A 25,060-nucleotide genomic window follows, 5' to 3' on the forward strand; every position below is an offset into this window, starting at 1 on the left:
ACAGACAAATTGGTTCAGGAACCTCGACAAGAATTGGTTGCTAGCATGACATAAAGTGCAGTACCTTCCAATATTTCCTGCTTTGAGACTGGAGATACTCTCTCTCAGGAACATGCCCTCTTGAATGAACTGTCTCTTTTTTGGGTACCAAACCTTAGAGGGCAATGTAGGCCTCAGGTGAGTGAGAGGTATACTTTAACAAAGATGAAAAACAGAAAAGGAGAGGCAAGAGACTGGTAGAAGGGTTCTCACACATTAATTTTAGTAAAGTTGAGGATATAGAAATTTATCTCCTCAAAACTAACCATGCCAACATGGTTAGTTAGACTCCTTGGGACAGTCCTAGAATATTTATATCTTCATTTTAAGATCACTAGTCTAATGGTCATAATTGTGAGGAAAATCCGGATCTTTTAAGTTAATGAGTTTAGCACACTCTGACAATATATTATATGATAAAAGAGTCAAAAGATTTCCTAAGTCCCAATTGCTGCTGTCTTTGTAGATGAGATATAAGGCAGAAACAATAACAAATCCATCGTTAAGTTGCTGAGTCTCCTAAAATAATGCTTCTAAAGTAAACTAAAAGGAAAAACTGCTGCTTCCAAATAGAAATAAAATGATATTTATATAATTTAAAAACAATACCTCCCAACCAAGACCAGCTACAAAATCTTCATATGCTTGACTTCCTCCTGTATTGGTAAGAATGGAATGTTTGTCTTCTTGTCCTTCAGCAACATAAAATACTGCAATCTTGTGTGTCTCTCGGCTATAAAACAAAAGATTCCACCATTCATTTAATCATTAATTCATCCAATAATAAACTTCTAAATATGGGACAATAAAAAAGATGAAAATGAATTAAACCTTATAATCTACAGAGAGAGATCTAAGTAAGTAAAAAAATCTGAAAGTTACAAATTTGTGATCTGAACAGAAGAAAAGCATGATTACTTCTGACTGAGAAATTAGACAGAAATTTAAAAGAGGAGGTAATATGAAGCTCGGTAAAGGTAACTAAGATTTGACAGATGAAGAGAAGGTATCAGGAAAGACTCATAGGTGTGAACACACAAGGCGTCCAAAGAGCTGCCTGTTGTACAATGTGGCTGAATCCCAGAGTTAGAGGGACTGCGTTTTAGACCTAAAACTAAGTAGGAGTATAGAGATGAATAAGAAATGATCCATTTCTCCAAATACTTATAAGAAATTCATACATAAATACTATAAAACTTTATGAAATAACTGACAAGTTCTGACATTTTAGTTTTAGTTCTCCCTAAAACTAAAAATGCTCCTAAATGCAAACTTCTTGTATGAAATTTGGCTTTCCAAGATAACAATAAATGACACAAGAAAACAACAACAACCAATGTACTTCTGGTTCAAAGACAAAGTAGAAAGTAAAAGAAATGGAAAAAGATGCTATGCAAACAGTAATCAAAAGGGCTGATGTTGCTATATTAGACTTTTAAATAAAAATGTTACAGGTAGTTCAGAGAGAGACGTCTTAGGGTGAGGTGGGGGTTGGTTTGGGTACAAGGGGTTCTTTTTTCCTTTCTGTGTATATATGTCATTAATCCGACAATTCTCCCTCCTCCCCATTTGTCTGTCCCCATTCCCATATTTGTATGGTACAAGCAATAAAGACTAAAAAGCTATTAGAGCTAGTAAATGACTTCAGAAAGGATTTAGGATATAGTACCAACATACAAAAAAACCAACTGTACTTTTATAAACTAACAATGAATAATACAAAAACAAAATAAAGAAAGCTATTTCTTTTATAATAGCATCAAAAATACACAATAATAAAAATGCTTAACAAAAATACTTTGTACTAACAAAAGTACAAAACTTAAATACTCTGAAAGCTACAAAATGTTGTTGAAGAAAAGTAAAGATCTTTAAAAAAAATCCCATATTCATGGACTTAAAAACTTATTATGATAATATTTACCAAATTGATTATAAATTGAATACAACTTTTACCAAAAATCCTAGCTTCCTTTTTTTGGTAGAATTTGATAAGCCGATCCTAAAATTCACAAGAAAATGCTAAGAATTCCAAATAGTCAAAATAATCTTGAAAAAGAAGAATGAAGTCAGAGGACTCATAATTCCCAGTCTTAAAGCCTGCTACAAAACTACAGCAATCAATGGACTGTGGGACTATCATGGGAGTGAAAGTAGTTCATTCCTGGCCGACTCTTTCTGACCCCCTGGACTGTAGCCTGCTAGGTGCCTCTGCCCATGGAATTCTCCAGGCAAGAATACCGGAGTAGGTAGCCATTCCCTTCTCCAGGGGATCTTCCCAACCCAAGGACAGAACCCGGGTCTCCTGCACTGCAGGCCGCCAGGGAAGCCCGTGGCACCACCAGAGCAGAGACAGAGATATGTAGTCTTTTGTGACAGGATTTGTAGCACAGTGTTCCCAAAATTCATCTATGTTGCAGCATGTGTCAGCACTTCATTTCTTCTATTCCCTGAATAATACTGCATTTGTGAATGTACTACATTTTGTTTATTCATTCATAAGTTGTTGGATATTTGCGTCAGTTTCACTTCTCGGCTGTTATGAATAATGCTGCTATAAACATTTGTGTAATTTTTAATGGACAAAAAAGGCTTTTTGCAGCAGTACCAAACCAATTCAATGGGAGAAAAAAATTAGTATTTTCAACAAATGGTCCTGAGGGAACTGGATATCTATAATGCAAAGGAATAAAGTTGGAATCTTACCTCACACCATATACAAAAATTAAAAAGCATCATAGACTCTAAATTTAAGGTCTAAAATATAAAAATCTTATTAAAAAGTTAACAGAACTATAAAATGTCCATGTAAAAAACAACATGAATGTTTATAGCAGGATTATTCATAACAGCCAAGAAGTGAAACTAATGCAAATGTCCATCAACTTATGAATGAGTAAACAAAATGCAGTGTATTCACAAATGAGTATTATTCAGGGATAAGAAGAAATGAAGTGCTGACACACGCTGCAACATAGATGAATTTTGAAAACATGGTGCTAAGAAGCCCTCACAAAAGACCACATATGTTTGATTCCTATTATATTAAATATCCAGAATAGGCAAATCTATAGAGAAAGAAAGTAGATAAATGTTGTCTACAGCTGGTGAGTAGGGGGTAGTGTTCAGGAGTAATGGAGAATGACTAGTAATGGGAACAATGTTTCTTTTTGAAGGAAATACTCAAAAATTAAATTGCTGTGATAGCTGTTTATGAATATACTAAAAATATGTACACTTTGAGTGAACCTTATGGTATGTGAATAACATCTCAAGAAAGCTGTTAGAATTTAAGTCGGAAGTATGAAGTAAATTTAAGTTGGAATTATGTGTAAATTCTGATCCTGGCAGAAAGGGGACCTCTCAGTGTTCTCAGTATTCCAGGTAAAGGACTATCAGCTAGAAGTCATAAATCACAATTAATAAAGTTGTGCAGAGTTATATACAAATGTTCACCTATTACTAAGTCAAAAAGAGAAATACATGTGCCAAATAGGAAAATTTAGAAAATAAATTTTTAAAATGCAAAAGTAAAAGAGGAATCACTTTATACGCCCTTTTTAAAATTTGTAAAAGTAGAGCTTGTTGTTGTTTGGTCGTCCAGTCATGTCTGACTCTTTGTGACTCCATGGACTGCAGGCCTCTAATGTGAATGAGACCTTACCTGCCCTTTAACATCAGATGTTAATTTTTCACCATTCCTTCTTATTTTTCTACTTACTACTTCTGCTAAAATGCTTGGTATATATCAGATTGCCATTAAATTATTATGTACCACAAAAGTGAATGAAGTAAAAAAGATTAGAAAAAAGGGAGTTTAGTGAACTTGTAGGCACAAATATTCTATAAGTCCAGTACTGGCAAAATATTATGAGCTTACTATTGGAAAGTTAAAAGTGAAATATGCTAAGTTACAAGCACTCTGATTCCCTATATATACATTGAAATAGAAAGAATAAAAAAAATAATTGAGATTTGAAATTTAAAAATATGGTAGTTCAACCGTGAAGAATAGGAATGAGTTAGTCAAAGAAAACAGAGGATCTATAAATAGTTGAAGAGATAAGACTATAAAGAAAGTATCTTTTCCTTTTCTTTCTCCCTAATCCTGCAAACAAATAATCAGGTTTGTTTCCAGATTCTTGGCTTCAGAAGAAGCTCAAAGTTGCCTTACTATCACATAATTAGAATAAATTTTTATTTGAACCCATTATGTCAGAAGAAGAAAGGGAACTGGTTTCATTATTTAAATCTTATAAAAAAGCAAAATAAATGCCATGTGTTCATTTGGCATATAATATCAAAAAGAGAATCTATGCTGTCTCAGTGATGATGTCCTCCATATACTCCAGCTATATACGAGAATGGAAGTAGTTTAGCAGAAGCCAAGAAACAGAAAAGCATAAGGTAATGTAAAGAAACCATGAATAGCCAAGATTGGCTGGTATGGCCTGAGTTCTAAAGAATCTGATCAGGCACTGGGAAGTCACTAAGGAATAAAATAAAAATTTTATTTAGAACAAGGTAATTTTAACATGACTTTTGAAGCCAGGGGAAAAGAACATTTAGAGGGAATAGACACATGATAAAAAAACAAATTAAAAAAAAAAGAGAGAGAACAGACAACGGTATTGCATTTTTAGGGGATATAATACTAATGAGGTTTTTAGGGCAGAAACTACTCTGTATTATATTGTAATGGGGTATGTGCACTCAGTCACTTCATTCGTGTCTGTCTTTTGTGATCACATGGACTACAGCCCACCAGGCTCCCCTGTCCATGGGATTCTCCAGGCAAGAATACTGGAGTGGGCTGACATGCCCTCCTCCAGGTGATCATCCCGACCCACGTCTCTTGTGTCTCCTGCACTGCAGGTGAATTCTTTACTGCTGAGCCATGGGGGAAGCCCGAATGGTGTACATGTGTCATTATACATTTGTTAAATCTCATAATCTCATACAATATACAATGCCAAGAGTGAACTCTAACATAAAATTCAGTTAATATAACATATCAATATTGGGTCATCATTTTAACAAATGTACCACAATGATACAATATAAAAATAATATGGGTAACTATGTGTTACCCACAATCACAGAAAACTAACCAATCTAATCACATGGACCACAGCCTTGTCTAACTCAATGAAACTAAGTGATGCCATGCAGGGCCACCCATGGGTCATGGTGGAGAGTTCTGACAAAATGTGGAGAAGGGAATGGCAAACCACTTCAGTATTCTTGCCTTGAGAAACCCCATGAACAGTGTGAAAAGGCAAAAAGAGAGAACACTGAAAGATGAACTCCCTAAGTCAGTAGGTGCCCTATTGGGGCATATTTGCTACTGGAGATCAGTGGAGAAATAACTCCAGAAAGAATGAAGGGATGGAGCCAAAGCAAAAAGAACATCCAGTTGTGGATGTGACTGGTGATAGAAGCAAGGTCCAATGCTGTAAAGAGCAATACAGCCTAAGAACCTTGAATGTTAGGTCCATGAATCAAGGCGAATTGGAAGTGGTCAAACAGGAGATGGCAAGAGTGAACATTGACATTTTATGAATCAGTGAACTAAAATGGACTGGAATGGGTGAATTTAACTCACATGACCATTATATATACTACTGTGGGCAAGACTCCCTTAGAAGAAATGGAGTAGCCATCATAGTCAACAAAAGAGTCCAAAATGCAGTACTTGAATGCAATCTCAAAAACAACAGAATGATCTCTGTTCGTTTCCAAAGCAAACCATTCAATATCATGGTAATCCAAGACTATGCCCCGACCAGTAATGCTGAAGAAACTGAAGTTGACCAGGTCTATGAAGACCTACAAGATGTTTGAGAACTAACACCCAAAGATGATGTCCTTTTCATTATAGGGGACTGGAATGCAAAAGTAGGAAGTCAAGAAACACCTGGAGTAACAGGCAAATTTGGCCTTGGGAGTAGAGAATGAAGCAGGGCAAAGGTTAATAGAGTTTGGCCAAGAGAACACACTGGTTATAGCAAACACCCTCTTCCAACAATACAAGACTCTATACATGGACATTACCAGATGGCCAACACCAAAATCAGATTGATTATATTCTTTGCAGCCAAAGATGGATAAGCTCTATACAGTCAGCAAAAACAAGACCAGGAACTGACTGTGGCTCAGATCATGAACTCCTTATTGCCAAATTCAGATTTAAACTGAAGAAAGGAGGGAAAACCCACTAGACCATTCAGGTATGACCTAAATCAAATCCCTTATGATTTATACAGTGGAAGTGAGAAACAGATTTAAGAGACTAGATCTGATAGACAGAGAGCCTGATGAACTATGGATGGAGGTTTGTGACACTGTACAGGAGACAGGGATCAAGACCATCCCCAAGAAAAAGAAATGCAAAAAAGCAAAATGGAAAGCAAAGGAGAAAAGGAAAGATATACCCATTTGAATGCACTAAGAATAGCTAGGAGAGATAAGAAAGCCTTCCTCAGTGATCAGTGCAAAGAAATAGAGGAAAACAATACAATGGGAAGGACCAGAGATCTCTTCAGGAAAATTAGAGATACCAACGGAACATTTCATGCAAAGATGGGCTTAGTAAAGGACAGGAACGATATGGAACTAACAGAAGCAGAAGATATTAAGAAGAGGTGGCAAGAATACACAGAAGAACTGTACAAAAAAAATCTTCACGACCCAGATAATCACAATGGTGTGATCACTCACCTAGAGCCAGACATCCTGGAATGTGAAGTCAAGTGGGCCTTAGGAAGCATCACTACAAACAAAGCTAGTGGAGGTGATGGAATTCCAGTTGAGCTATTTCAAATCTTAAAAGATGATGCTGTGAAAGTGCTGTACTCAATATGTCAGCAAATTTGGAAAACTCAGCAGTAGCCACAGGACTGGAAAAGGTCAGTTTTTATTCCAATCCCAAAGAAAGGCAATGCCAATGAATGTTCAAACTATCACACAATTACACTCATCTCACACACTAGTAAAGTAATGCTCAAAATTCTCCAAGTCAGGCTTCAGCAATACATGAACCATGAACTTCCAGATGTTCAAGCTGGTTTTAGAAAAGGAAGAGGAACCAGAGATCAAATTGCCAACACCTGCTGGATCATCAAAAAAAGAAGAGAGTTCCAGAAAAACATCTACTTCTGCTTTTTTGACTATGCCAAAGCCTTTGACTGTGTGGATCACAGTAAACTGTGGAAAATTCTGAAAGAGATGGGAATACCAGACCACCTGACCTGCCTCTTGAGAAACCTGTATGCAGGTCAGGAAGCAACAGTTAGAACTGGACATGGACCAACGACTGGTTCCAAATACGAAAGGGAGTATGTCAAGGATATATATTTGTCGCCCTGCTTATTTAACTTATATGCAGAGTACATCATGAGAAATGCTGGGCTGGAAGAAGCATAAGCTGGGATCAAGATTGCTGGGAAAAGTATCAATAACCTCATATATGCAGATGACACCACCCTTACGGCAGAAAGTGAAGAGGAACTAAAAAGCCTCTTGATGAAAGTGAAAGAGGAGAGTGAAAAAGTTAGCTTAAAGCTCAACATTCAGAAAACTAAGATCATGGCATCCAGTCCCATCACTTCATGGGAAACAGATGGGGAAACAGTGGAAACAGTGGCTGACTTTATGTTTTTGGGCTCCAAAATCACTGCAGATGGTGACTGCAGCCATGAAATTAAAAGATGCTTATTCCTTGGAAGGAGAATTAGGACCAACCTAGACAGCATATTAAAAAGTAGAGACATGACTGCCAACAAAGGTCCGTCTAGTCAAGGCTATGGTTTTTCCAGTAGTCATGTATGGATGTGAGAGTTGGACTAAAAAGAAAGCTGAGTGCTAAAGAATTGATGTTTTTGAACTGTGGTGTTGGAGAAGACTCTTGAGAGTCCCCTGGGCTTCACAGAGATCCAACCAGTCATCCTAAAGGAGATTAGTCCTGAGTGTTCTCGGAAGGACTGATGTTGAAGTTGAAACTCCAATACTTTGGTCACCTGATGCAAAGAACTGACTCATTTGAAAAGACCCTGATGCTGGGAAAGATTGAAGGCGGGAGGAGAAGGGGAAGACAAGAGGATGAGATGGTTGGGTGGCATCACTGACTCAATGGACATGAGTTTGCATGAACTCTGGGAGCTGGTGATGGAAAGGGAGGCCTGGCGTGCTACGGTTCATGGGGTCACAAAGAGTCAGGCATGACTGAGTGACTGAACTGCACTGAATATTCATTTTATGTATCTGGCTGTAACATTAATTTTAAAAACATGAGAACAGACAAAAATTTAACTAAAATATTGTAATAGATAAACCATGCCCTAATTAAATATGAAATTCTAGTAAATTTAACCCAGCAAGAAGTCATAGGACCAAGGAAGGTTTATCCCAAGGATGCAAGAATTATTTAATATAAACAATCTAATAAATACGTATCAAGTAGGTAAGAAAGCAAAGGCTGAATGCAAAATAAATACAAATATATGAAAACTTGAATTGATGCTGAAAAGGATTCCGACAACATTTAACACCGTTTCATTATAAAATTTCATAGGAAACAAGCTACTTTTTCAGCATGATAAAAATAATTTATTTCAAACTAATAACCAATATTTTCCTTACAGATTAAATAGAAGAGTCATTTCTATTAAAAGTAGAAAAGACAGGGATGACCAGTCTTCCTATAGCTATTTAAAACTGTAGTGAAAGTTTTAATCAGTGCAATAAGACATGATGATATAAGCAAAAGAAAGTATAACCTTTTTTGTCATTACTTTTTGAAAGGAGATGATTTGCAGAAAATGATTATGCTGCTACTGCTAAGTCACTTCAGTCGTGTTCGACTCTGTGTGACCCCATCAGGCTCCCCCGTCCCTGGGATTCTCCAGGCAAGAATACTGGAGTGGGTTGCCATTTCCTTCTCCAATGCATGAAAGTGAAAAGTGAAAGTGAAGTTGCTCAGTCGTGTCCAACTCGTAGCGACCCCATGGACTGCAGCCCACCAGGCTCCTCCACCCATGGGATTTTCCAGGCAAGAGTACTGGAGTGCCTAAGAGTGAGATAACTATAAAATGTTTAAATCAATAAGAGTCATCCCAGGGTGAACTGGGATGACCCAGAGGGATGGGATGGGAAGGGAGGTGGGAGGGGGGTTAGGATGGGGAACACATGTACACCCGTGGCAGATTCATATCAATGTGTGGCAAAACCACTACAATATTGTAAAGTAATTAGCCTTAATTAAAATAAATAAATTTCTGATTTGGTAATGGCAAAAAAAAAATAAAATCAATAAGAGAATTCATTAAGGTATCTGGATACAAAATACAGTGAGGGGAAAGATTCTACTCAGAATAGCAACACAAAAGTAAAATATACCCCTAAAAGTAATATCCAGGCCTCAAAACAAATAAAAAACACTCTATGATTATGAATGGGAAGAATGATGATAATAAGGGTGTTTACTCTTTCCACAGGAAAGTTTTATTGCAAATCCAATCAAAATATCAATGGGATTTTTCCTCCCTGGAAAACAACATAATTCTAACAAAACTCTGGAAGAAAAAACAGGTAAGAACATCTACAAAAAGAATATGTGTGGATGAGATGAGGAAGAAGACTGATCCTATCAGATACTAAATTATAAAGCTGTAATAAAAACAGTAATACTCCAGAAAATTGACAAATTAATAGCAATAAACAGATAGCTTTGAAACAGCTTAATATTTGACAAAGACAATATCAAGTCAATGGGAAAGATATGATCTTTAACAAATTCTAAAACAAATTATAGAAATAGACTATTTTCCAACTTTCAATGTGGTTCCATTTCTCATTCCATAAATCAAAATATATTCCAGATGGGATAAAAAATTAATATAAATTCTTAGAAGTCTAGAAGGAAATGTAACTAATTGAAGACAGAACTCTCTAAGTACAATCACAGAAATTAAAAAGAAGACTGAGAGATAATAATTACTACATAAAAATGAAAAACCTCTATGTTAAGCAACCTAAAGATGTTGAAAACTAAGCTAGAAGAACTCCCACAATAAACACAAAAATTAATCCTTAAGACATATACACATGTAAGAGAGCTCTTACAATTAATAAAAATTCCTAAAGAGGAAAAGGACAGTAAGAAAGAATTTGGAAACGGATTAAAAATTTTTTACAAATATATGAAAAATATTAACTTCACTAGTATTTAAAAACTATAGGCTAATAAGATATCATGATCTGCCCCTCAAATTATAAAAATTAAGAAAATGTGATTAATATCTTGTGCTGAACAGGCTGCAGTTACACAATGTTGGTGGGATTAGAAATCAGTACTTACTGGAAAGCAATTTTATAATATATATGGCCTGAAATAAGTTCTTATGCTTTGACCTAAGAATTCTATTTCTAGTAATCTACCATAGGGCAAGAAATAAAAACTCATGTCAAAAATTCATAGAACTTGGTGCCATAAAAATATTTTTTTGAAGAATATCAAAACGGTGGAAGAAAATGCTCACAATAGAGTTTTTTTAAAAGACATAACTTCCTACATATTACTATGATTCCAACTTTGTAAAACAAAAATGATATATATGTCTATCAAAAAGAAAGACTAAAATACATAAAGAAATGTTAACAATAGTCTTAAGAATAACAATAGTGTTATTCTTCTATTTGCTGTAATAGCCAAAGAAATCATATATTATTTTAAAGAACTATTCTGAGGAAAGCTAAAAACAAGGAAAAACAAGAATGACTGGAAGTGAATAAAAACTACATTTTTCTATAAATTTGGTAGTAAAAACATGAAAGGGATGAACTATAGCTTGAAAGGATAAAAACTGAGGAAAGTTTTGTTTTAAACACATAACAAACTTACAGCAAGAGAAGTAGAAATACAAGATAAAGAAGGAATAACTTTCTAAAGATCCTAGAGCAGACTAAGAAGGTGTAGGAAGCAGAAGCATAGAAAGAAAAAAAGTGCTTTTCTGACAAAGAAAACGAGCAAGAGAAGATGGCTCAGTACAGAGAAATTTAAAAAACGAAGATGTAAGGTATGTGTGTTTGATGTGGGAATGGTGTGAATCATCCTCACTTTGCATTCCTACAGAATAGTGATGGCAGGGTGAATGGCTTGTTACAAACTAGTTTCTCAATGGTCAGAATATAGAGATGACTTCTGATTATACTGACAGCTTGAGGAACAAAGAAGTGATTTATAATAATTACTTTAAGAAGTATAGTATTATAAAAGTGATCAAGGGATAAAAAATTTGCCAAACAACAGAGATAGCATTGTCGAAGTAAAGATGCATCAATCTACAGTAACTCCCTGTATCATATTGTTCTGATAATTTTCTCTAGTAATGTACTGCTGCCTAGGAGTAGAGAAAGCAGATGTTAAGAGTGATTCTGATTAAAGAACTGGTTATAGAAATATACATCTATAAACAACAGTTTTGATGTTGTAAGAGAAGGCGTTTTAAAAATGGTTAACAATATGTGAATTTGCTTGATAGGCAGGCAAGTGGAATCAGTGGTGGGTAGGCAAACTGACTGGGAGAACATGAAAAGCAAAAACTGTAGACACAAAAGTATAAAACACCACTCAAGCAAGATGTTGAGACAGTTAAGAAATGTGAATGTTAAGGATGTTGTGGATTTCAAATTTGAGAAATATAAGCAGTCTTAATAATGAAGTATTTCTGAAGTATTGCTTTACTAATGTTTTTCTAGTTATACTGCCAAAAACACCTATCAGTAAATTTTATTTTTATGAACCTAAAAAGGAAAGTAGTACATATATGTAAGTTGACCATACGGGAATTTCAGTTAAGTAGTATTTTGTAGTTTCTAGTATGAGTTTCCCAGGAAATCGCATCCAGATACACCAGGAATCTAGAGATTATTAAAATAATGATATAACAAGGTTTTCACACCAAAAACCACATAAAAATGGGTATATATCCAAGGTTTTAAAAAGAAATCAGGTTTATAGCAATATAACAAACTATCTCCATCTTCTTCATTTCATTAATATTTTCGTAGCTACTAGCTTATTTACACCAGTCATTTCACTTTGGCCTCTTACACTCATCAAAAGGGATTATCTAAGTATGGGGAAACTAAAGGACATTTTATAGGTTCAATCAGATTTATTCAACTCAGAAGATGATTCTGAGGTATATAAAAAGATATAAATAATCCAAAGATACCAAACATTTAAATGTAGTTGTACATTTTTTTAAAATGCTTATTATTTCTAAGATACGTATAAATGAAAAAAGTTTGTGTTCAGAAATTTATAATTCAACAATACACAATACATTATTATTCACATTATGAATAGAAACAGCTGATGTGCTAGATATAGACTTGAAAATTTCTCAATGACTTACCACTGTCTTGAGTCCAAGTTCCTAAGTTCTCTAAGTAGTTTTTCATTTTTCTTCAGGAGATGAAAGCTCCTCCTAAATAGAGAGATTCATAAACATGTTCATCATCTTTGCAGTGAATGACATGACAGTCCCGGAAACACTTTCCAGTCTACTCATGCAATTGTTACACTGTCCTTGCTTTTTCATACTTCTAACACAAAGGAGAACAGACCCTACAAAAAATGTAAAGAATATGTCATTATTTCTACTGAGTCCCTCATACATTTCTGCTTGTGCATCATTATTCTCTTGACCATGTAAATGTCTCCTTGAAGATGCTATGAGTTTCCCAAACTCATATTCAGAAAAATGGATAAAAGTACTTTGTAGGTTCCTTCTCAAGAGTTTCATAAAAATGTGTGAGAAAGTTGTCCCTCATGGGAAACATTTCACAAAATCTAACTCTTCACCAGACAGGGATGCGTAATCCAGATGGAATTTGTTTCTTTCTTGTTTTACATTATATGTATTTTTTACACTATAAAGCAGTGTATAAATTTTACCAAATACATTATACAGGTGCTGAATATATATAAATTATATTCATGAAAGTAAAACAGAGCTTCCCTTCTCTAATTTTTCTCAAGAAACAATATATGGGCCATTGAACAACAAAAGAGAGCAGCTGCTGCTCCTGCTAAGTCGCTTCAGTCGTGTCCAACTCTGTGCAACCCTAAAGACAGAAGCCCACCAGGCTCCCCCATGCCTGGGATTTGCCAGGCAAGAACACTGCAGTGGGTTGCCATTTCCTTCTCTAATGCTTAAAAGTGAAGTCACTCATCAAAAAAAAAAAAAAAACAAAAACAAAAACAACAACAACAACAAAAAAAAGTGAAGTCACTCAGTCGTGTCCGACCCTTAGCGACCCCATGGACTGCAGCCCACCAGGCTCCTCCATCCGTGGGATTTTCCAGGCAAGAGTACTGGAGTGGGGTGCCATTGCCTTCTCCGAAAAGAGAGTAGAATAAATTTAAATTAGTAGCAATTACCTGTACTGGACATACCAAATTGTGTTCCTGATATAACCTGGCTTTCCCATAAGGCAGAGGATATACTCTTTTAATAAATGGAAGTATTTAAACCAAGTAAGATTATAAACACTAGGTAAGCAAGTAGAATTCCAATTTAATGCTTCAAATGGATTTGAATTACTTTAAGATTTATTCATCCAGTTATATCTGAGCTGCCCTACTATAAATTGAACAAAAATACATTATATATATAAAAACATTTCTTCTTTCACTTCCCTACAGCTTTTAGTATTACAGAAATTAAAAAAATAAATGTATGCTAATAATGCTTATACTTGTATAGTTTACAGTTACAACTTATACTTGTACAGTGTACAGTTCTACTATTTTATATACATTGTCTAATTTAATTCTCACCATCATGTGAGGTCGGAGTTATTTCCTCAATCTGCAGACTGTGGCCCGAGGCTCAAAGTTTAAGTTTCTCTAACCTGGATCTTCTGATTTAAGTCTCATGCCTTTTCATTTAACTCCTACTTAACTTCCTACAAAACTCTGTGTGTACTGCAAGTTTTTAACGAGGTTTTGCAATATGCATGAAAGAAAACAACATTAAATAACATTAAAAAAATTAAATCTAAATTCTTTTTGTGATTTGATGCTAAATCCTGAGTTAATTTCTTTGATACAAACAAGAAAGTATCATATCATTGTTTGTCTAAAAAATAAAAAAATTAGGCTTATATGACACAGTAAGAAATATACACTGGGCCTGTGTCCCCAATTCCTCAAACAGAGCTCCTAAAACTCTTGTAATTTCCTGAGTATAGGAGGTGACAGTAAAGTCTTACACAGACTTCCTAAAACCTCTGGAGTTTCCTTTTAATTTTGTTCTAATAAGGTAACTCTCAGTGGTGTTCTCATTAACTTCAGGATGGTGCCTCATCACCAGAAAAAGTAAGCCACCAGAAAGAGCAAGCTTGAAACTTTCAGGCCTGCCTCTGAGTAGAGAGAAGAACTAGAGAATTGAGTTAATAATCAATCATGCCTACACGGTAGGACCTCCATAAAAATTCCTCAACAACGGGATTCAGAGAGCTTTCCTGGTTGAACACATTCAATGTGCTGGGAGGGTGGCACACCCCAACTCCACAGGGACAGAATTTCCACACTTGGAATCCTTCCAGACTTTACTCCACTTACCTCTTCATCTGGCTGCTTCATCTATATCCTTAATTGTCCTTTATAACAAACTGATAAACCTAAGTAAATGTTTTAAGAGTCATTATAATTAATTATCAAATCCAAGAAGGGGGTTGTGGGAACCTCTGATTTACCCAGACTTGCAACTGGTGTCTGAAGTAGACGGCAATCTCATCAGTCTAAGCTCTTAACCTGTCTGTGGCAACTCCAGGTATTGTTGAAACTGCCTGGTGTGAGAAACTCACACATTTGGTGTCAGAAGTGTTGTAAGGAAAAACAGTTTTTCCTATTAGCTTACATGAAGGTTGGAAAGAAGAGATTTTTCTCAATTATTTGAGGTATGTGTTCTAAGTCAGACAGTTATACTAGTCATTATGAAAACGTTAAAAGTTAATTCATTACATTCAATTATCTTCTTATTCCTCTGAAACCTGATTATGACTCAGTGGACTAAAAAAAGAAAGAAAATCTGCCTACTGGTCAAAGAACTAATTGGTAGGTAAAATTTAGTGATGGAAAGAATGGAGACTAAAATGCTGATCGTAAGATGAATAAGATTACTATTTCTTTTAAAAAGGAAAAACCTGTTCTTTATTCTTACCTTTTGTCCCAGGAATTCATTCCCAATATACTAAGAAGCAATCTGCAATAATAAAATGCTGACTGAGGTTTCTGAGGTGTTGGTTCATCTTGTTCTGCAGCTTTCATATTTAAGTCATTAAAGTGTTTCTCAACAAATTCTTTTTCCTCTGTATGCTGCTTAAGGATAGCGTTAATAACATCATTCTCCTGTTTTTCAGAAATGCACACAGGCTGTGGAGCAGGAATATTAAGTGAGACTCCAGTTCTCTGTAAGCATTCAGGACTGGTTACACCTAAATACTGCAAAAGCTCATCAAGAACATCTTCTTCATCTCTTATTGTGTCCCAAGTTGGTACAGTTTCTCTAAAACTTCTTTTAAACTGGAGGGAAATCCCATCTTTAACTGTTATATCTTCTAAGCATTCATGAGATGCAGAAGGCTCTTCTGGCTTCTCTTGGTGAGACAATGAAAGTACAAGAGATGTAGGTTCTGAAAGACCACTTACAAGAGGTGGTCCATACAGGATGGCAGAATCCCATGAATATTTTCCAGAAAGATCACGTACTATAATTCTGACATTTGAATTGGCTGATGCAAGACCAGCAGATAAACCTCCTCCAGGTATACTCTCTTCAGCTCTGATCTGGATACAGGACACTAAGGTTGTATTGTTTAACACAAAAAACTGAATATTTGGACTCTCGAAGAGTTCAGGGGAAAGTTCAGTGCTCTCACTGTAATGATTGTCATGATTCTCACACACCTGACTTGTTAACATAGCAGGACCACCACTCATTGGATAATGGCCCAAGTGATTCACCAGATGTGTAATAACAGTGCGGGCAGCTATGGAGATTAATCCTTGCTGCATTTGAGTTTTCACTAGGAATAAAGAAAAATATAAGTGAGTGAGAATACTGCTGCTTCCTAGAGAGTCATATAACAATGAAACAGCAAACAGGGATTCCATCACATTATCAAAATCACATTCAAAGATTAAAGCAAATATATGAGCAAATATTTTCAATGTAGCATATGAACTACAAGAATGATGGCAAAGAAGAAGAAAACTACTCAGATAAAGTTTTGTTAATTTTTATAAGAAAGCCATTTTTGAAATTTTTGCTTATGGATTCATATTAATGATTTAAATTGAGGTCCTTAAATGTACATCATACCTTCAAAGAAGGTTCAAAAGTGTTTTAACATGTGAAATAGCTTTGCTCCCAGATTAAAAAGTCAACAAAATCCAACTGATTTTTATCCAACTGGTAAGTTTCTTATCTTATCAGGAGATGCAGAGACATAGTTTGTAACATGCCTTAAATGTCATTTAACTATGGCTTATAAGGATGATGTAAAAGTGTCAGAGAAAAGTGATCTTTCAACTAAACTTCAGGAGTCAGGATCAATTTAAACAGTGAGTCAGTGTAGCCTGCATATGCCAAGGAAATTTTAAAGGAAAAATATTTATGGCTTGCTTATTTTTCTAAGGCAGTAAACAGGTAAGGAGTACATCTATATGAGTAACTTAAAAAAAAAAAACAAACCCATAGGAAATGTTAAAAACAGAAAACTCAAAGAATATAGCAGTAAGAGGCCTGAAAAGGCAAGGTGCCTAACGTCAGGACCTGAAGGAAGAGGAAAATGGAGGGGAGTGAGGAAAGAAGACAAATAACACAGAAAGAGAGTAAAGGGAAAAAGAAAGAGAGTAAACTCAAGTTTTAAAAGTTCATAAGGTAACTAAGTTGTACATTGTTGGTATGGTTACTTAAAAAGAGGCAAGAGAGACAAATAGTGTCATATATTCCAGGCTACAGCCTGGAAGATTCAGAACTGACACCCCTGGGTACAGGCGAAGAGTAAGCAACAAGTCAGCAGCTATGCCGTTAATACCAATAACATCTTCTTCATTATTTTGAATATAAAAAAGAACAACTTTCTTTGGACTTTTATTGATTTGGAAATGTTACTGTGTCAAAATTTTAATCTTCTTCCATAATCAATCAAGTTTTATTACATATATGTATACATAAACATTCTTCAATCTACCTAAAAAGTTCCAGTTTTATCAAGCTGTTCTTTGATTACAGTTAGGACTAGCTCTGAAAATGAGCTATTTTAACACTAGATAACAAACTAAATGGCTAATCTTAATTCAATCCTACATTTTCAAGACCTATTATGGTAAAGCAAAAAGATATGCCACTAAATGATGAGAAACCGGTAATCTGAATCTAGTGTCTGCCTTTTGCTTCTCTAATTATAACTTAGAATATAATGAGTGTTCCAACTGTAAGAGGCCTTGCAGATAAACTAGCCAATATTTCTCATTTTGTACAAGACGACGAATGGGTTCACAAGTTCAGGGATTTGCCACAGAAGATATCACATTGGGGCAATGTTATTTTCATCTTTATCACAACTCAAATATTCATATTTTTCTCTTTTGTTAAACTGTCCTTTTCTTTTGGCAAATTACTTTGACATATGGAAACAATGCATTCAAAAAAGTTTTTTTCTGCATACAGAGACAAAAAAGTAGTACTTAGCATAAATTAATAAATGGCGAAGATCAACTGGAAAAACTCATTTAAACTAAGCATTGAAAAAATAAATAAATAAACTAAGCCATGTTTTAAAGAGTAACAGAAAAATATGATTAAATTAAGTTTTGGATGCAGGAAAACTTTTTTCCCTTCTTCCTTTTGAGTGACAAACAGGTGACTCATTTAGGCAGTGAATCTTCTTTGCAGAACATTTCTCAAGAAGCAAAAGAGTGTAACTTAATAGAAATGGACTATAGAAAAGAGAAGAATGTCTAACTTTGGCTTCTTCTGTGATCATGGACAAGTCACATAAAACTTCTTAAACTCCATTTTTCTCTAAGGATAACATGGGGTTTTTGGTAAAGATGAATTGAAAACTCATATACAAAGCCTGATATAACTGAAACAATACAAATCAATTTTGAGAGCACTGTAAGTCACAAAGGTTTTATGAGTTCCTTTTGCAAACTTGCCTATAACTAAACTGTAAGAATAAGCCAGCTCCTTCCCTAAAATAGGACCCAAGTCTAGGTCCTGTCCATCCCATACATGCTCCCCTCAAGGAAAGAGACAGTCAGAACACAGTTTAGTAAGCTTGTTCACAAATGTCATAATTACTAACACCAAGAACATTTAACAAATGAACTTAGATTTCACAAGTAGGTAAAAGCATTTTCTTTCCTAAACTGCTTCTCTAAATTCAGGATATCTGTAAATATAAAAGGATTAAAAAAAAAAACACACCTTTCAACTTGTTAATTTGGCAGTTAGGTTTACTCAGATTTATTTTGAATCATAAGCTATTGAACATACATATTTTCTACATATATACTTAGATATAAAAAACATGAAATTCTCTAATTTAGAAATTAAAAATGAAATTCTAAAATAACTAGCCTTGTGAGAAAATGCAAAATGAAGATATCAATGCTTCTAATGCATTGGGTAACTATCATTCATTTAAATAAATCTATTCAAGGTTGTCTTTTCAGATCGTCAGATTAAACAAACCCTACAGCATTTGCAGCAAACCCATAATTACAGATTATTATGGCACACAAAAGCAGCAAGACATAAAAAGCTGCTGCAATTCACTGCACTATAACAGAACATGCAGAGGAAGTTAATTTTGGCAAATGCTTTAAATATTAGCTTTGCATAATATGTATAGGTGAAACTATAATTAAGACAGAATGAATCCTTTGGAGCCTCCTTTCACTGTGACCCTGCAAATGATGACTTTTTGCTAATAAGACTACTGCCATTTGACAAAAAGCCAACTTCACTACCTTGCTTTATTCTTTAGTAAATTTAATAATTACAGCTACTCCTGCCAATAGTTTTCAAATCAGACTTGTTCAGTCCAATACTGAGCTTATTACGGACACTGTTTAGAAATCTTTGGCCAAAAAAGTACTTGAAGATGATGATGCATGCCTTAGACAAGGGCACAATGATTAGCCATTTATGCCACATTAAAAAAAAAACAAACCCTCAGCATGTAGTCACTACAGACCACAGAATCACCTGCTGTTAGCTCACAGCTGCTCCTAAAAGGGTCTGCATTTATCTGGTCCTTACTACCTTTAAGAAAGTCCAAAGGGAACAACTTTAATACATTTAGAGAATAGTACCCCATGGAGTATTTGGTATCAATATAAAGCTCGTCTGTTTAAAATCTTTACACCTTTCTTTTACAGTGACTGTTAATGGCACAGTAAATTTTACTTAAAATACATTAAAACTTCCCTTTTAGTAAGTAAATATCAAGTAAACTATTTCACTGTTTAAGAAATATACTATATAGTCCTGAAACAAGTTTTATCATTTTACACCTTTAAAAATGCAAAAAGAATATTTTCATTTAACTTTGTTTTTAAGTAAAATAAACACTGTATTATACTATGCCAAATCTAAGGAAATAAGTCACCTGTATCAATTTCTAGTTTCTTACATTCCTAGTACATACGTGTTCTAGACAAACTATTAGGTATTTGTGGTTTACTCAAAACCCAAGCCCTCTATTTCCTTGATAGATAACTTCATACCTTCACTTGCATTTTACGGCATCAATCCATTACCATGGCCACATTCTGGATGTTTTAATCATTTATAACTATTCTACCTTTAAAAGTCAAACTCTTCCTTAATAGTTTATACTCTGACCACAACCTCCTAGTCTAGTGACTTTCCAGTTCTGTTCTGTAGAGCCCTTGGAGAGGGCTCTTAGATATGAATGGGAGAGAAGTCAGCAGAGTCTTCACTGTAGCTCTACTTTAAGAAGTTTTACAAAGTAGACTTCCTTGTGAAATTTATCTGAAGAGTGTCTGCTGCTCATTCAATAAACCACCATCCTAACATACTGATAAGGTCAGCGGTTCTCAACCTTGGCTGGATATTAATCACCTGCAACATTTTAAAAGTTCCAGCAATCCCAGACCAATATATCAAAACCTCTATGGATGGGACCAGAATATCAGTATTGTAATGTGTAGCCAAGGCTGAGAATCATTGTTCAAACTTCTTATCACCAACCACATCTACTTTCTGATTCACAGGATCTCCTCTACTTTCTTCCAGCTTATTAGCTATTTCCTAACATCAGTTCAATCCTTACCAACCCTTGATTCTATAACTAAACCTATACCAATATTCTGAAAGCTATCGTTCCCTTGTCTATCTGCCAGATCCAATTTACTGAATGTTGAGAGATGCAACCAAAACGTTGTGGTTTCTACTTTCTATTGGGTCCTCAATAACTTCTGTCAGTCCTCTTAATTTATTTCAATTTTTTTCATCTTTCTGATTTCAGAAGAAGAGCTAATATTAATACCTAAACTTTCTAGCTCTCAGGAACCTCACTCTGTTAATGAACCCCTTACAACTTTCTTTCTCAGTTTATAATTGAGTTTAACTCTTTTTGTCTTTAAAACTCCTTTAATCCTGAATAATCTTATGTTTTATCATTTTTCTTGACTTTTTTAAAATAAAAAAAAGTTGAGCTTTTTTAAAGAGCACTTTTGACAAATGGCTCTACTTCCTTACGTCCTGCTTGCTCTTTAACCCATAGTCATCCACTTCTGTCCTACTTCTCTGCTAAAACCAAAGTAGATGTATTTGTCAGTCTTTTTGTACTTAATATCTCTATCATTTAATACCTGTGGCCAGTCTTTCAAAAATCTTTTTCTTCTGCTTCTGAGAAACTACTCTTTCCTGGTTTTCCTTCCTTTTCAACCTTTTCTTCTCAGAACACACACATCCGTATAAATACATATTCCTAACGAAGACTTCTCTGCTAAGACGTCAATCTGCATGTACAATGAACTGTCCCACTAAGTCACATGAATATCCAATAGGCGCTCCAAGTTAAACCATTTCTAATACTGCTCTCATTTCCCTTCCTAATTCTCTAAACTTTCTCATATTTGTGGTCTAGTTTGAGGAAGATATAACCAATTTAACCCTTTAGCAAAACTCTTGTTTCTCCTACTGCAACAGCATCATGATTGGTCTCTGATCCTGCATTAACTTCCCTAAAAATCAATCTAACATATTAGAGGATCAAGCAAATCCCCTTTTCTGCAAAGGACAGAGTAATTATCTTTGGTTTTATGGGCCATGCTCTCTCTGTCCAAACTACTCAACACTGCTATTACGACACGAAAGCAGCCATAATGATACATAAATGAACAGCATGGATGTGTCTCAATAAAACTGTATTTAGGTGGCAGGTGTGGGTCACGGTCTGCTGACTCCTAAAGTACCACTCTCAAAGAGTTCTTAATACTAATTTTACCATGTATACCACCTCCTTAAAACCCTTCAATAATTGCGGGATTCCTCTGGGCTACCCCTGCATCTTTTTTTATTTTTAAAATGAAGGATAATTGCTTTACAATACTGTGTTGGTTTCTGCCATACATCGACATGAATCAGCCATAGGTATACATATGTCCCCTCCCTGATGAACTACCCTCCCATCTCCCACCCCTCTAGGTTGTCTCAGAACGCTGGGTTTGAGTTCCCTGCATCATAATATACCCCTGCATCTTGGATGTACTTTTATTTTTATACGTAATCATATCATAAGGTTACTTGTCTACATAGTTCCTTATCTCAGATAGTAAACTCACTGAATAAAAAACTATATGGTTAAAGAACTTAACCAAAATAAAGAACTTAATCAGAACTTAACCACAATATGGTTAAAGAACTTAATCCGTATCAGAATACCTATAAAGGGAATGTCATCACATATCATCTTAGTAATTGTGTATCTGAAGTTATTTCTTAAACTAAAAATGAACTTAGTTATAATATACATGGCAAGGTAAACAATTATAAATTAAGGTATACCACCTTCCAGTATTTCTACCTAGGCCTCAAATCATACTCTGGCAGAACCCAAGCAACAATACTGTCCTGAAGAGAATTCATTTTACCTTCTGTTACTGGCTGGAGTTTAGAGGATCGTTCCGAATCAGGAGAGTGCAAAGGTTCAGGCTCTTTCAGGCTTTCCAAATGCATAAAAGGATCATAATCTACAGATGCCAAATCAGAAAGGCTTATTGGAAAATACCTTGGATTGCTAAAACACTGAGCTCCATAAACACACCCATGTAATACCTGCAAATACAGGGGAAAAAACATTACCAAATTTTCCTTTTCAGTGAAAACAAAAGTAAAAGGAGAAAACACCTGCTAATATAAGAACTTGACAAAATTTTTAAATATTTAAACACAGCTCTTCAATCAAGGTAAAATTTATCTTAAAAAGAATGAGCAATATTTAACTAATGATTCTCACACATTCAACAAAGATTTGACTTTTCAAAATTTTGCAATGAAACAAAGTCTTGTAAGCAGTACTTTTTAATTATCCATAGGTACTGTAAGATAAATCTATGTTCTTAGGAAATTCCTGGCTCTAAAACAATGAAAATGCAATACCAAGAAATGTTATTTCTTTAGGTTTCAAAAATCCTTGGTTACCAAATAAATAATAAAGCAAAGGTTACCTTATAAATACAATTAAGGACAGATTTTTCTATTTTATCATTTTCTGCTCCTGTAGCATGGACTGGTTGGAGCAGTGTCTTAAGAGGTAAGGCCATGATCCAGTCCAGAAGGCACAGAAGTAAGGATACCACCAACTGAAACAACAAACAAAATCCCACATCTTCAGTATAACCACAAAACAGAACATTCAAACTTCAAATTATCTCTAAGTATAAAATATACATAGCAAATCCAATGAACTTTCACCCATTCTCCCACTGTAAGCTTTCGTGAAGAGCGAGCGTAAAAGAGAAAGAGGAACTAGGTACAAGCCAGGTGATTTGGCCTGTCCCTTGGGTGGCAGGCTTAAATGGTGGAGTGCCAGATGTATGGTCTAAACCCTTCTCTCCTGTGACAGGGCATGAGTTGGGAGTTTCCTCCTGATTGTATGGAATTATGCTAGGAGTGGGGTTTATGACAAGAGTGCTACAGCCTTTCCTACCTATTTTTGATGTGGCATTTTCTCAGTCACTTGATGTGTAGAGGTCACTTGATTAGTTTCTGGATTTCTCTCAGACAGAAATGCTCCATGTGTAGCTATATCTTCCACAGGCCCAAGAGAGGAGGAAAACTCAGGAGCCCTCTAGGTCACTATCCTGGTGACTCCCTCTCTGCCTGTTCTTTAACTCTTACTGTTCAAGGTGTTATACCTTTGCTAACCTATCTTACTCTCTAGCTTCTCCTTAAGTGATCACATATATTTCCAGTTTAATACAACTCATGTAATGACAATGCCAATAATTTTGTTTCCAGCCTCAAATTTACTACATTAGTTATATAGATGGTGGTCTCTACCTGGGCATCACTTCTTATGTGCAACACACTAAAAACTGAAATGCATCTTTCTTCAAATATCCTGACTTTTTCTTTATTCCCGATGCTAATGATGAATGCCACTTTGTCAATATTTACCTTTATTCCTTTAGCTTTATTTCAGAACATTATAAATTCTCATGGAGATTATTGTAATTAACAATTACTATATTATTCCTTTTGACTTTCACACGTTCTTAAGTGATCTCTCACACATCTGGCATTTTGTTGCATCTTAAAACCTTTCCAAAAAGTCGCTTTCAAAAAAACAACATTCTCAAAAGTCCAAGGTTCTTAATGTAGAATTCTGACCCCTTTCTATATCTAATACCTAATTTCCCAACCTTGAATCATGCATTTCATGTCCTATAATATGGAAATAATTGCCTACTGTCTTCCCATAACATTAAAAGACGCTTGCTCCTTGGAAGAAAAGTTATAACAAACCTAGACAGCATATTAAAAAGCAGAGACATTACTTTGCCAACAAAGGTCCATATAGTTAAAGCTATGGTTTTTCCAGTAGTCACGTATGAATGTGAGAGTTGGATCATGAAGAAGGCTGAGCATCAAAGAACTGATGCTTTTGAACTGTGGTGTTGGAGAAGACTCTTGAGAGTCCCTTGGACTGAAAAGAGATCAAATCAGTCAATCCTAAAGAAAACTGATCCTGAAATTTCATTGGAAGGACTGATGCTGAAGTTGAAGCTCTAATACTTTGGCCACCTGATGTGAAGAGCTGACTCATTAGAAAAGAGCCTGATGCTGGGGAAGATTGAAGGCAGGAGGAGAAGGGGATGACAGAGGACGAGATGGCTGACAGAGGACGAGATGGTTGGATGGCATCCCCGAATCAATGAACATGGGGTTGAATCAACTCTGGGAGATAGTGAAGGACACGGAAGCCTGGCGTGCTGCAGTCCATGGGGTCACAAAGAGTTGGACATAATTGACTGAATAACAACAACTGTCTTCCCATAACACAGCATGACACTGTACACATGATTTTACTCATGCTATTCCCTCCACTTGGAATAACTCTCTGACTCTACTTGTTTCCATTTATGTAGAAGACCCCATTCATCTTTAAGCTATTGTTCCCTTAAAACAAGTCTTCCTGCCTTGATAGTTATTTACTTCCTTCTCTACCTTGTATCATACACATTTTTCTACTTTTTACAGTAAGCACTTACTATACTGGATGGCTTCACTTGCCTCTCTAATCTTCAAAATCCATGAGAGCAGGGACCATCTTATTTATGTCTGTTTAACTAGCTCCAAGCAGAATACCACAGACATATTTTGTGATCAATAAATATTTAGTGAATAAAGTAGGTGGGGAACAAAAACCTGGTAGTGGAGCTTTTTCATATGAATAGTTAGGC

The 25,060-nt window shown here is 35.3% G+C and overlaps 1 protein-coding gene across 4 annotated transcripts in view; it reads right to left on the reverse strand.

Annotated features, from left to right (window-relative positions):
• Positions 1 to 25,060, reverse strand: part of RALGAPA1 (Ral GTPase activating protein catalytic subunit alpha 1) — a 204,245-nt gene that overhangs the window by 49,866 nt on the left and 129,319 nt on the right. For all 4 annotated transcript variants that reach the window (XM_061159178.1, XM_061159181.1, XM_061159180.1 and 1 more), the window contains 5 exons: positions 22,823 to 22,957; positions 22,247 to 22,430; positions 15,273 to 16,137; positions 12,459 to 12,530; positions 649 to 772 (listed from right to left, as the gene is read on the reverse strand). In XM_061159178.1, coding sequence (XP_061015161.1) covers positions 649 to 772; positions 12,459 to 12,530; positions 15,273 to 16,137; positions 22,247 to 22,430; positions 22,823 to 22,957 — 1,380 coding nt within the window. The remainder of the gene's footprint in view (positions 1 to 648; positions 773 to 12,458; positions 12,531 to 15,272; positions 16,138 to 22,246; positions 22,431 to 22,822; positions 22,958 to 25,060) is intronic.

The sequence above is a fragment of the Dama dama genome, chromosome 13 (assembly GCF_033118175.1).
Source record: "Dama dama isolate Ldn47 chromosome 13, ASM3311817v1, whole genome shotgun sequence".
Taxonomy (NCBI): Eukaryota; Metazoa; Chordata; class Mammalia; order Artiodactyla; family Cervidae; genus Dama; species Dama dama.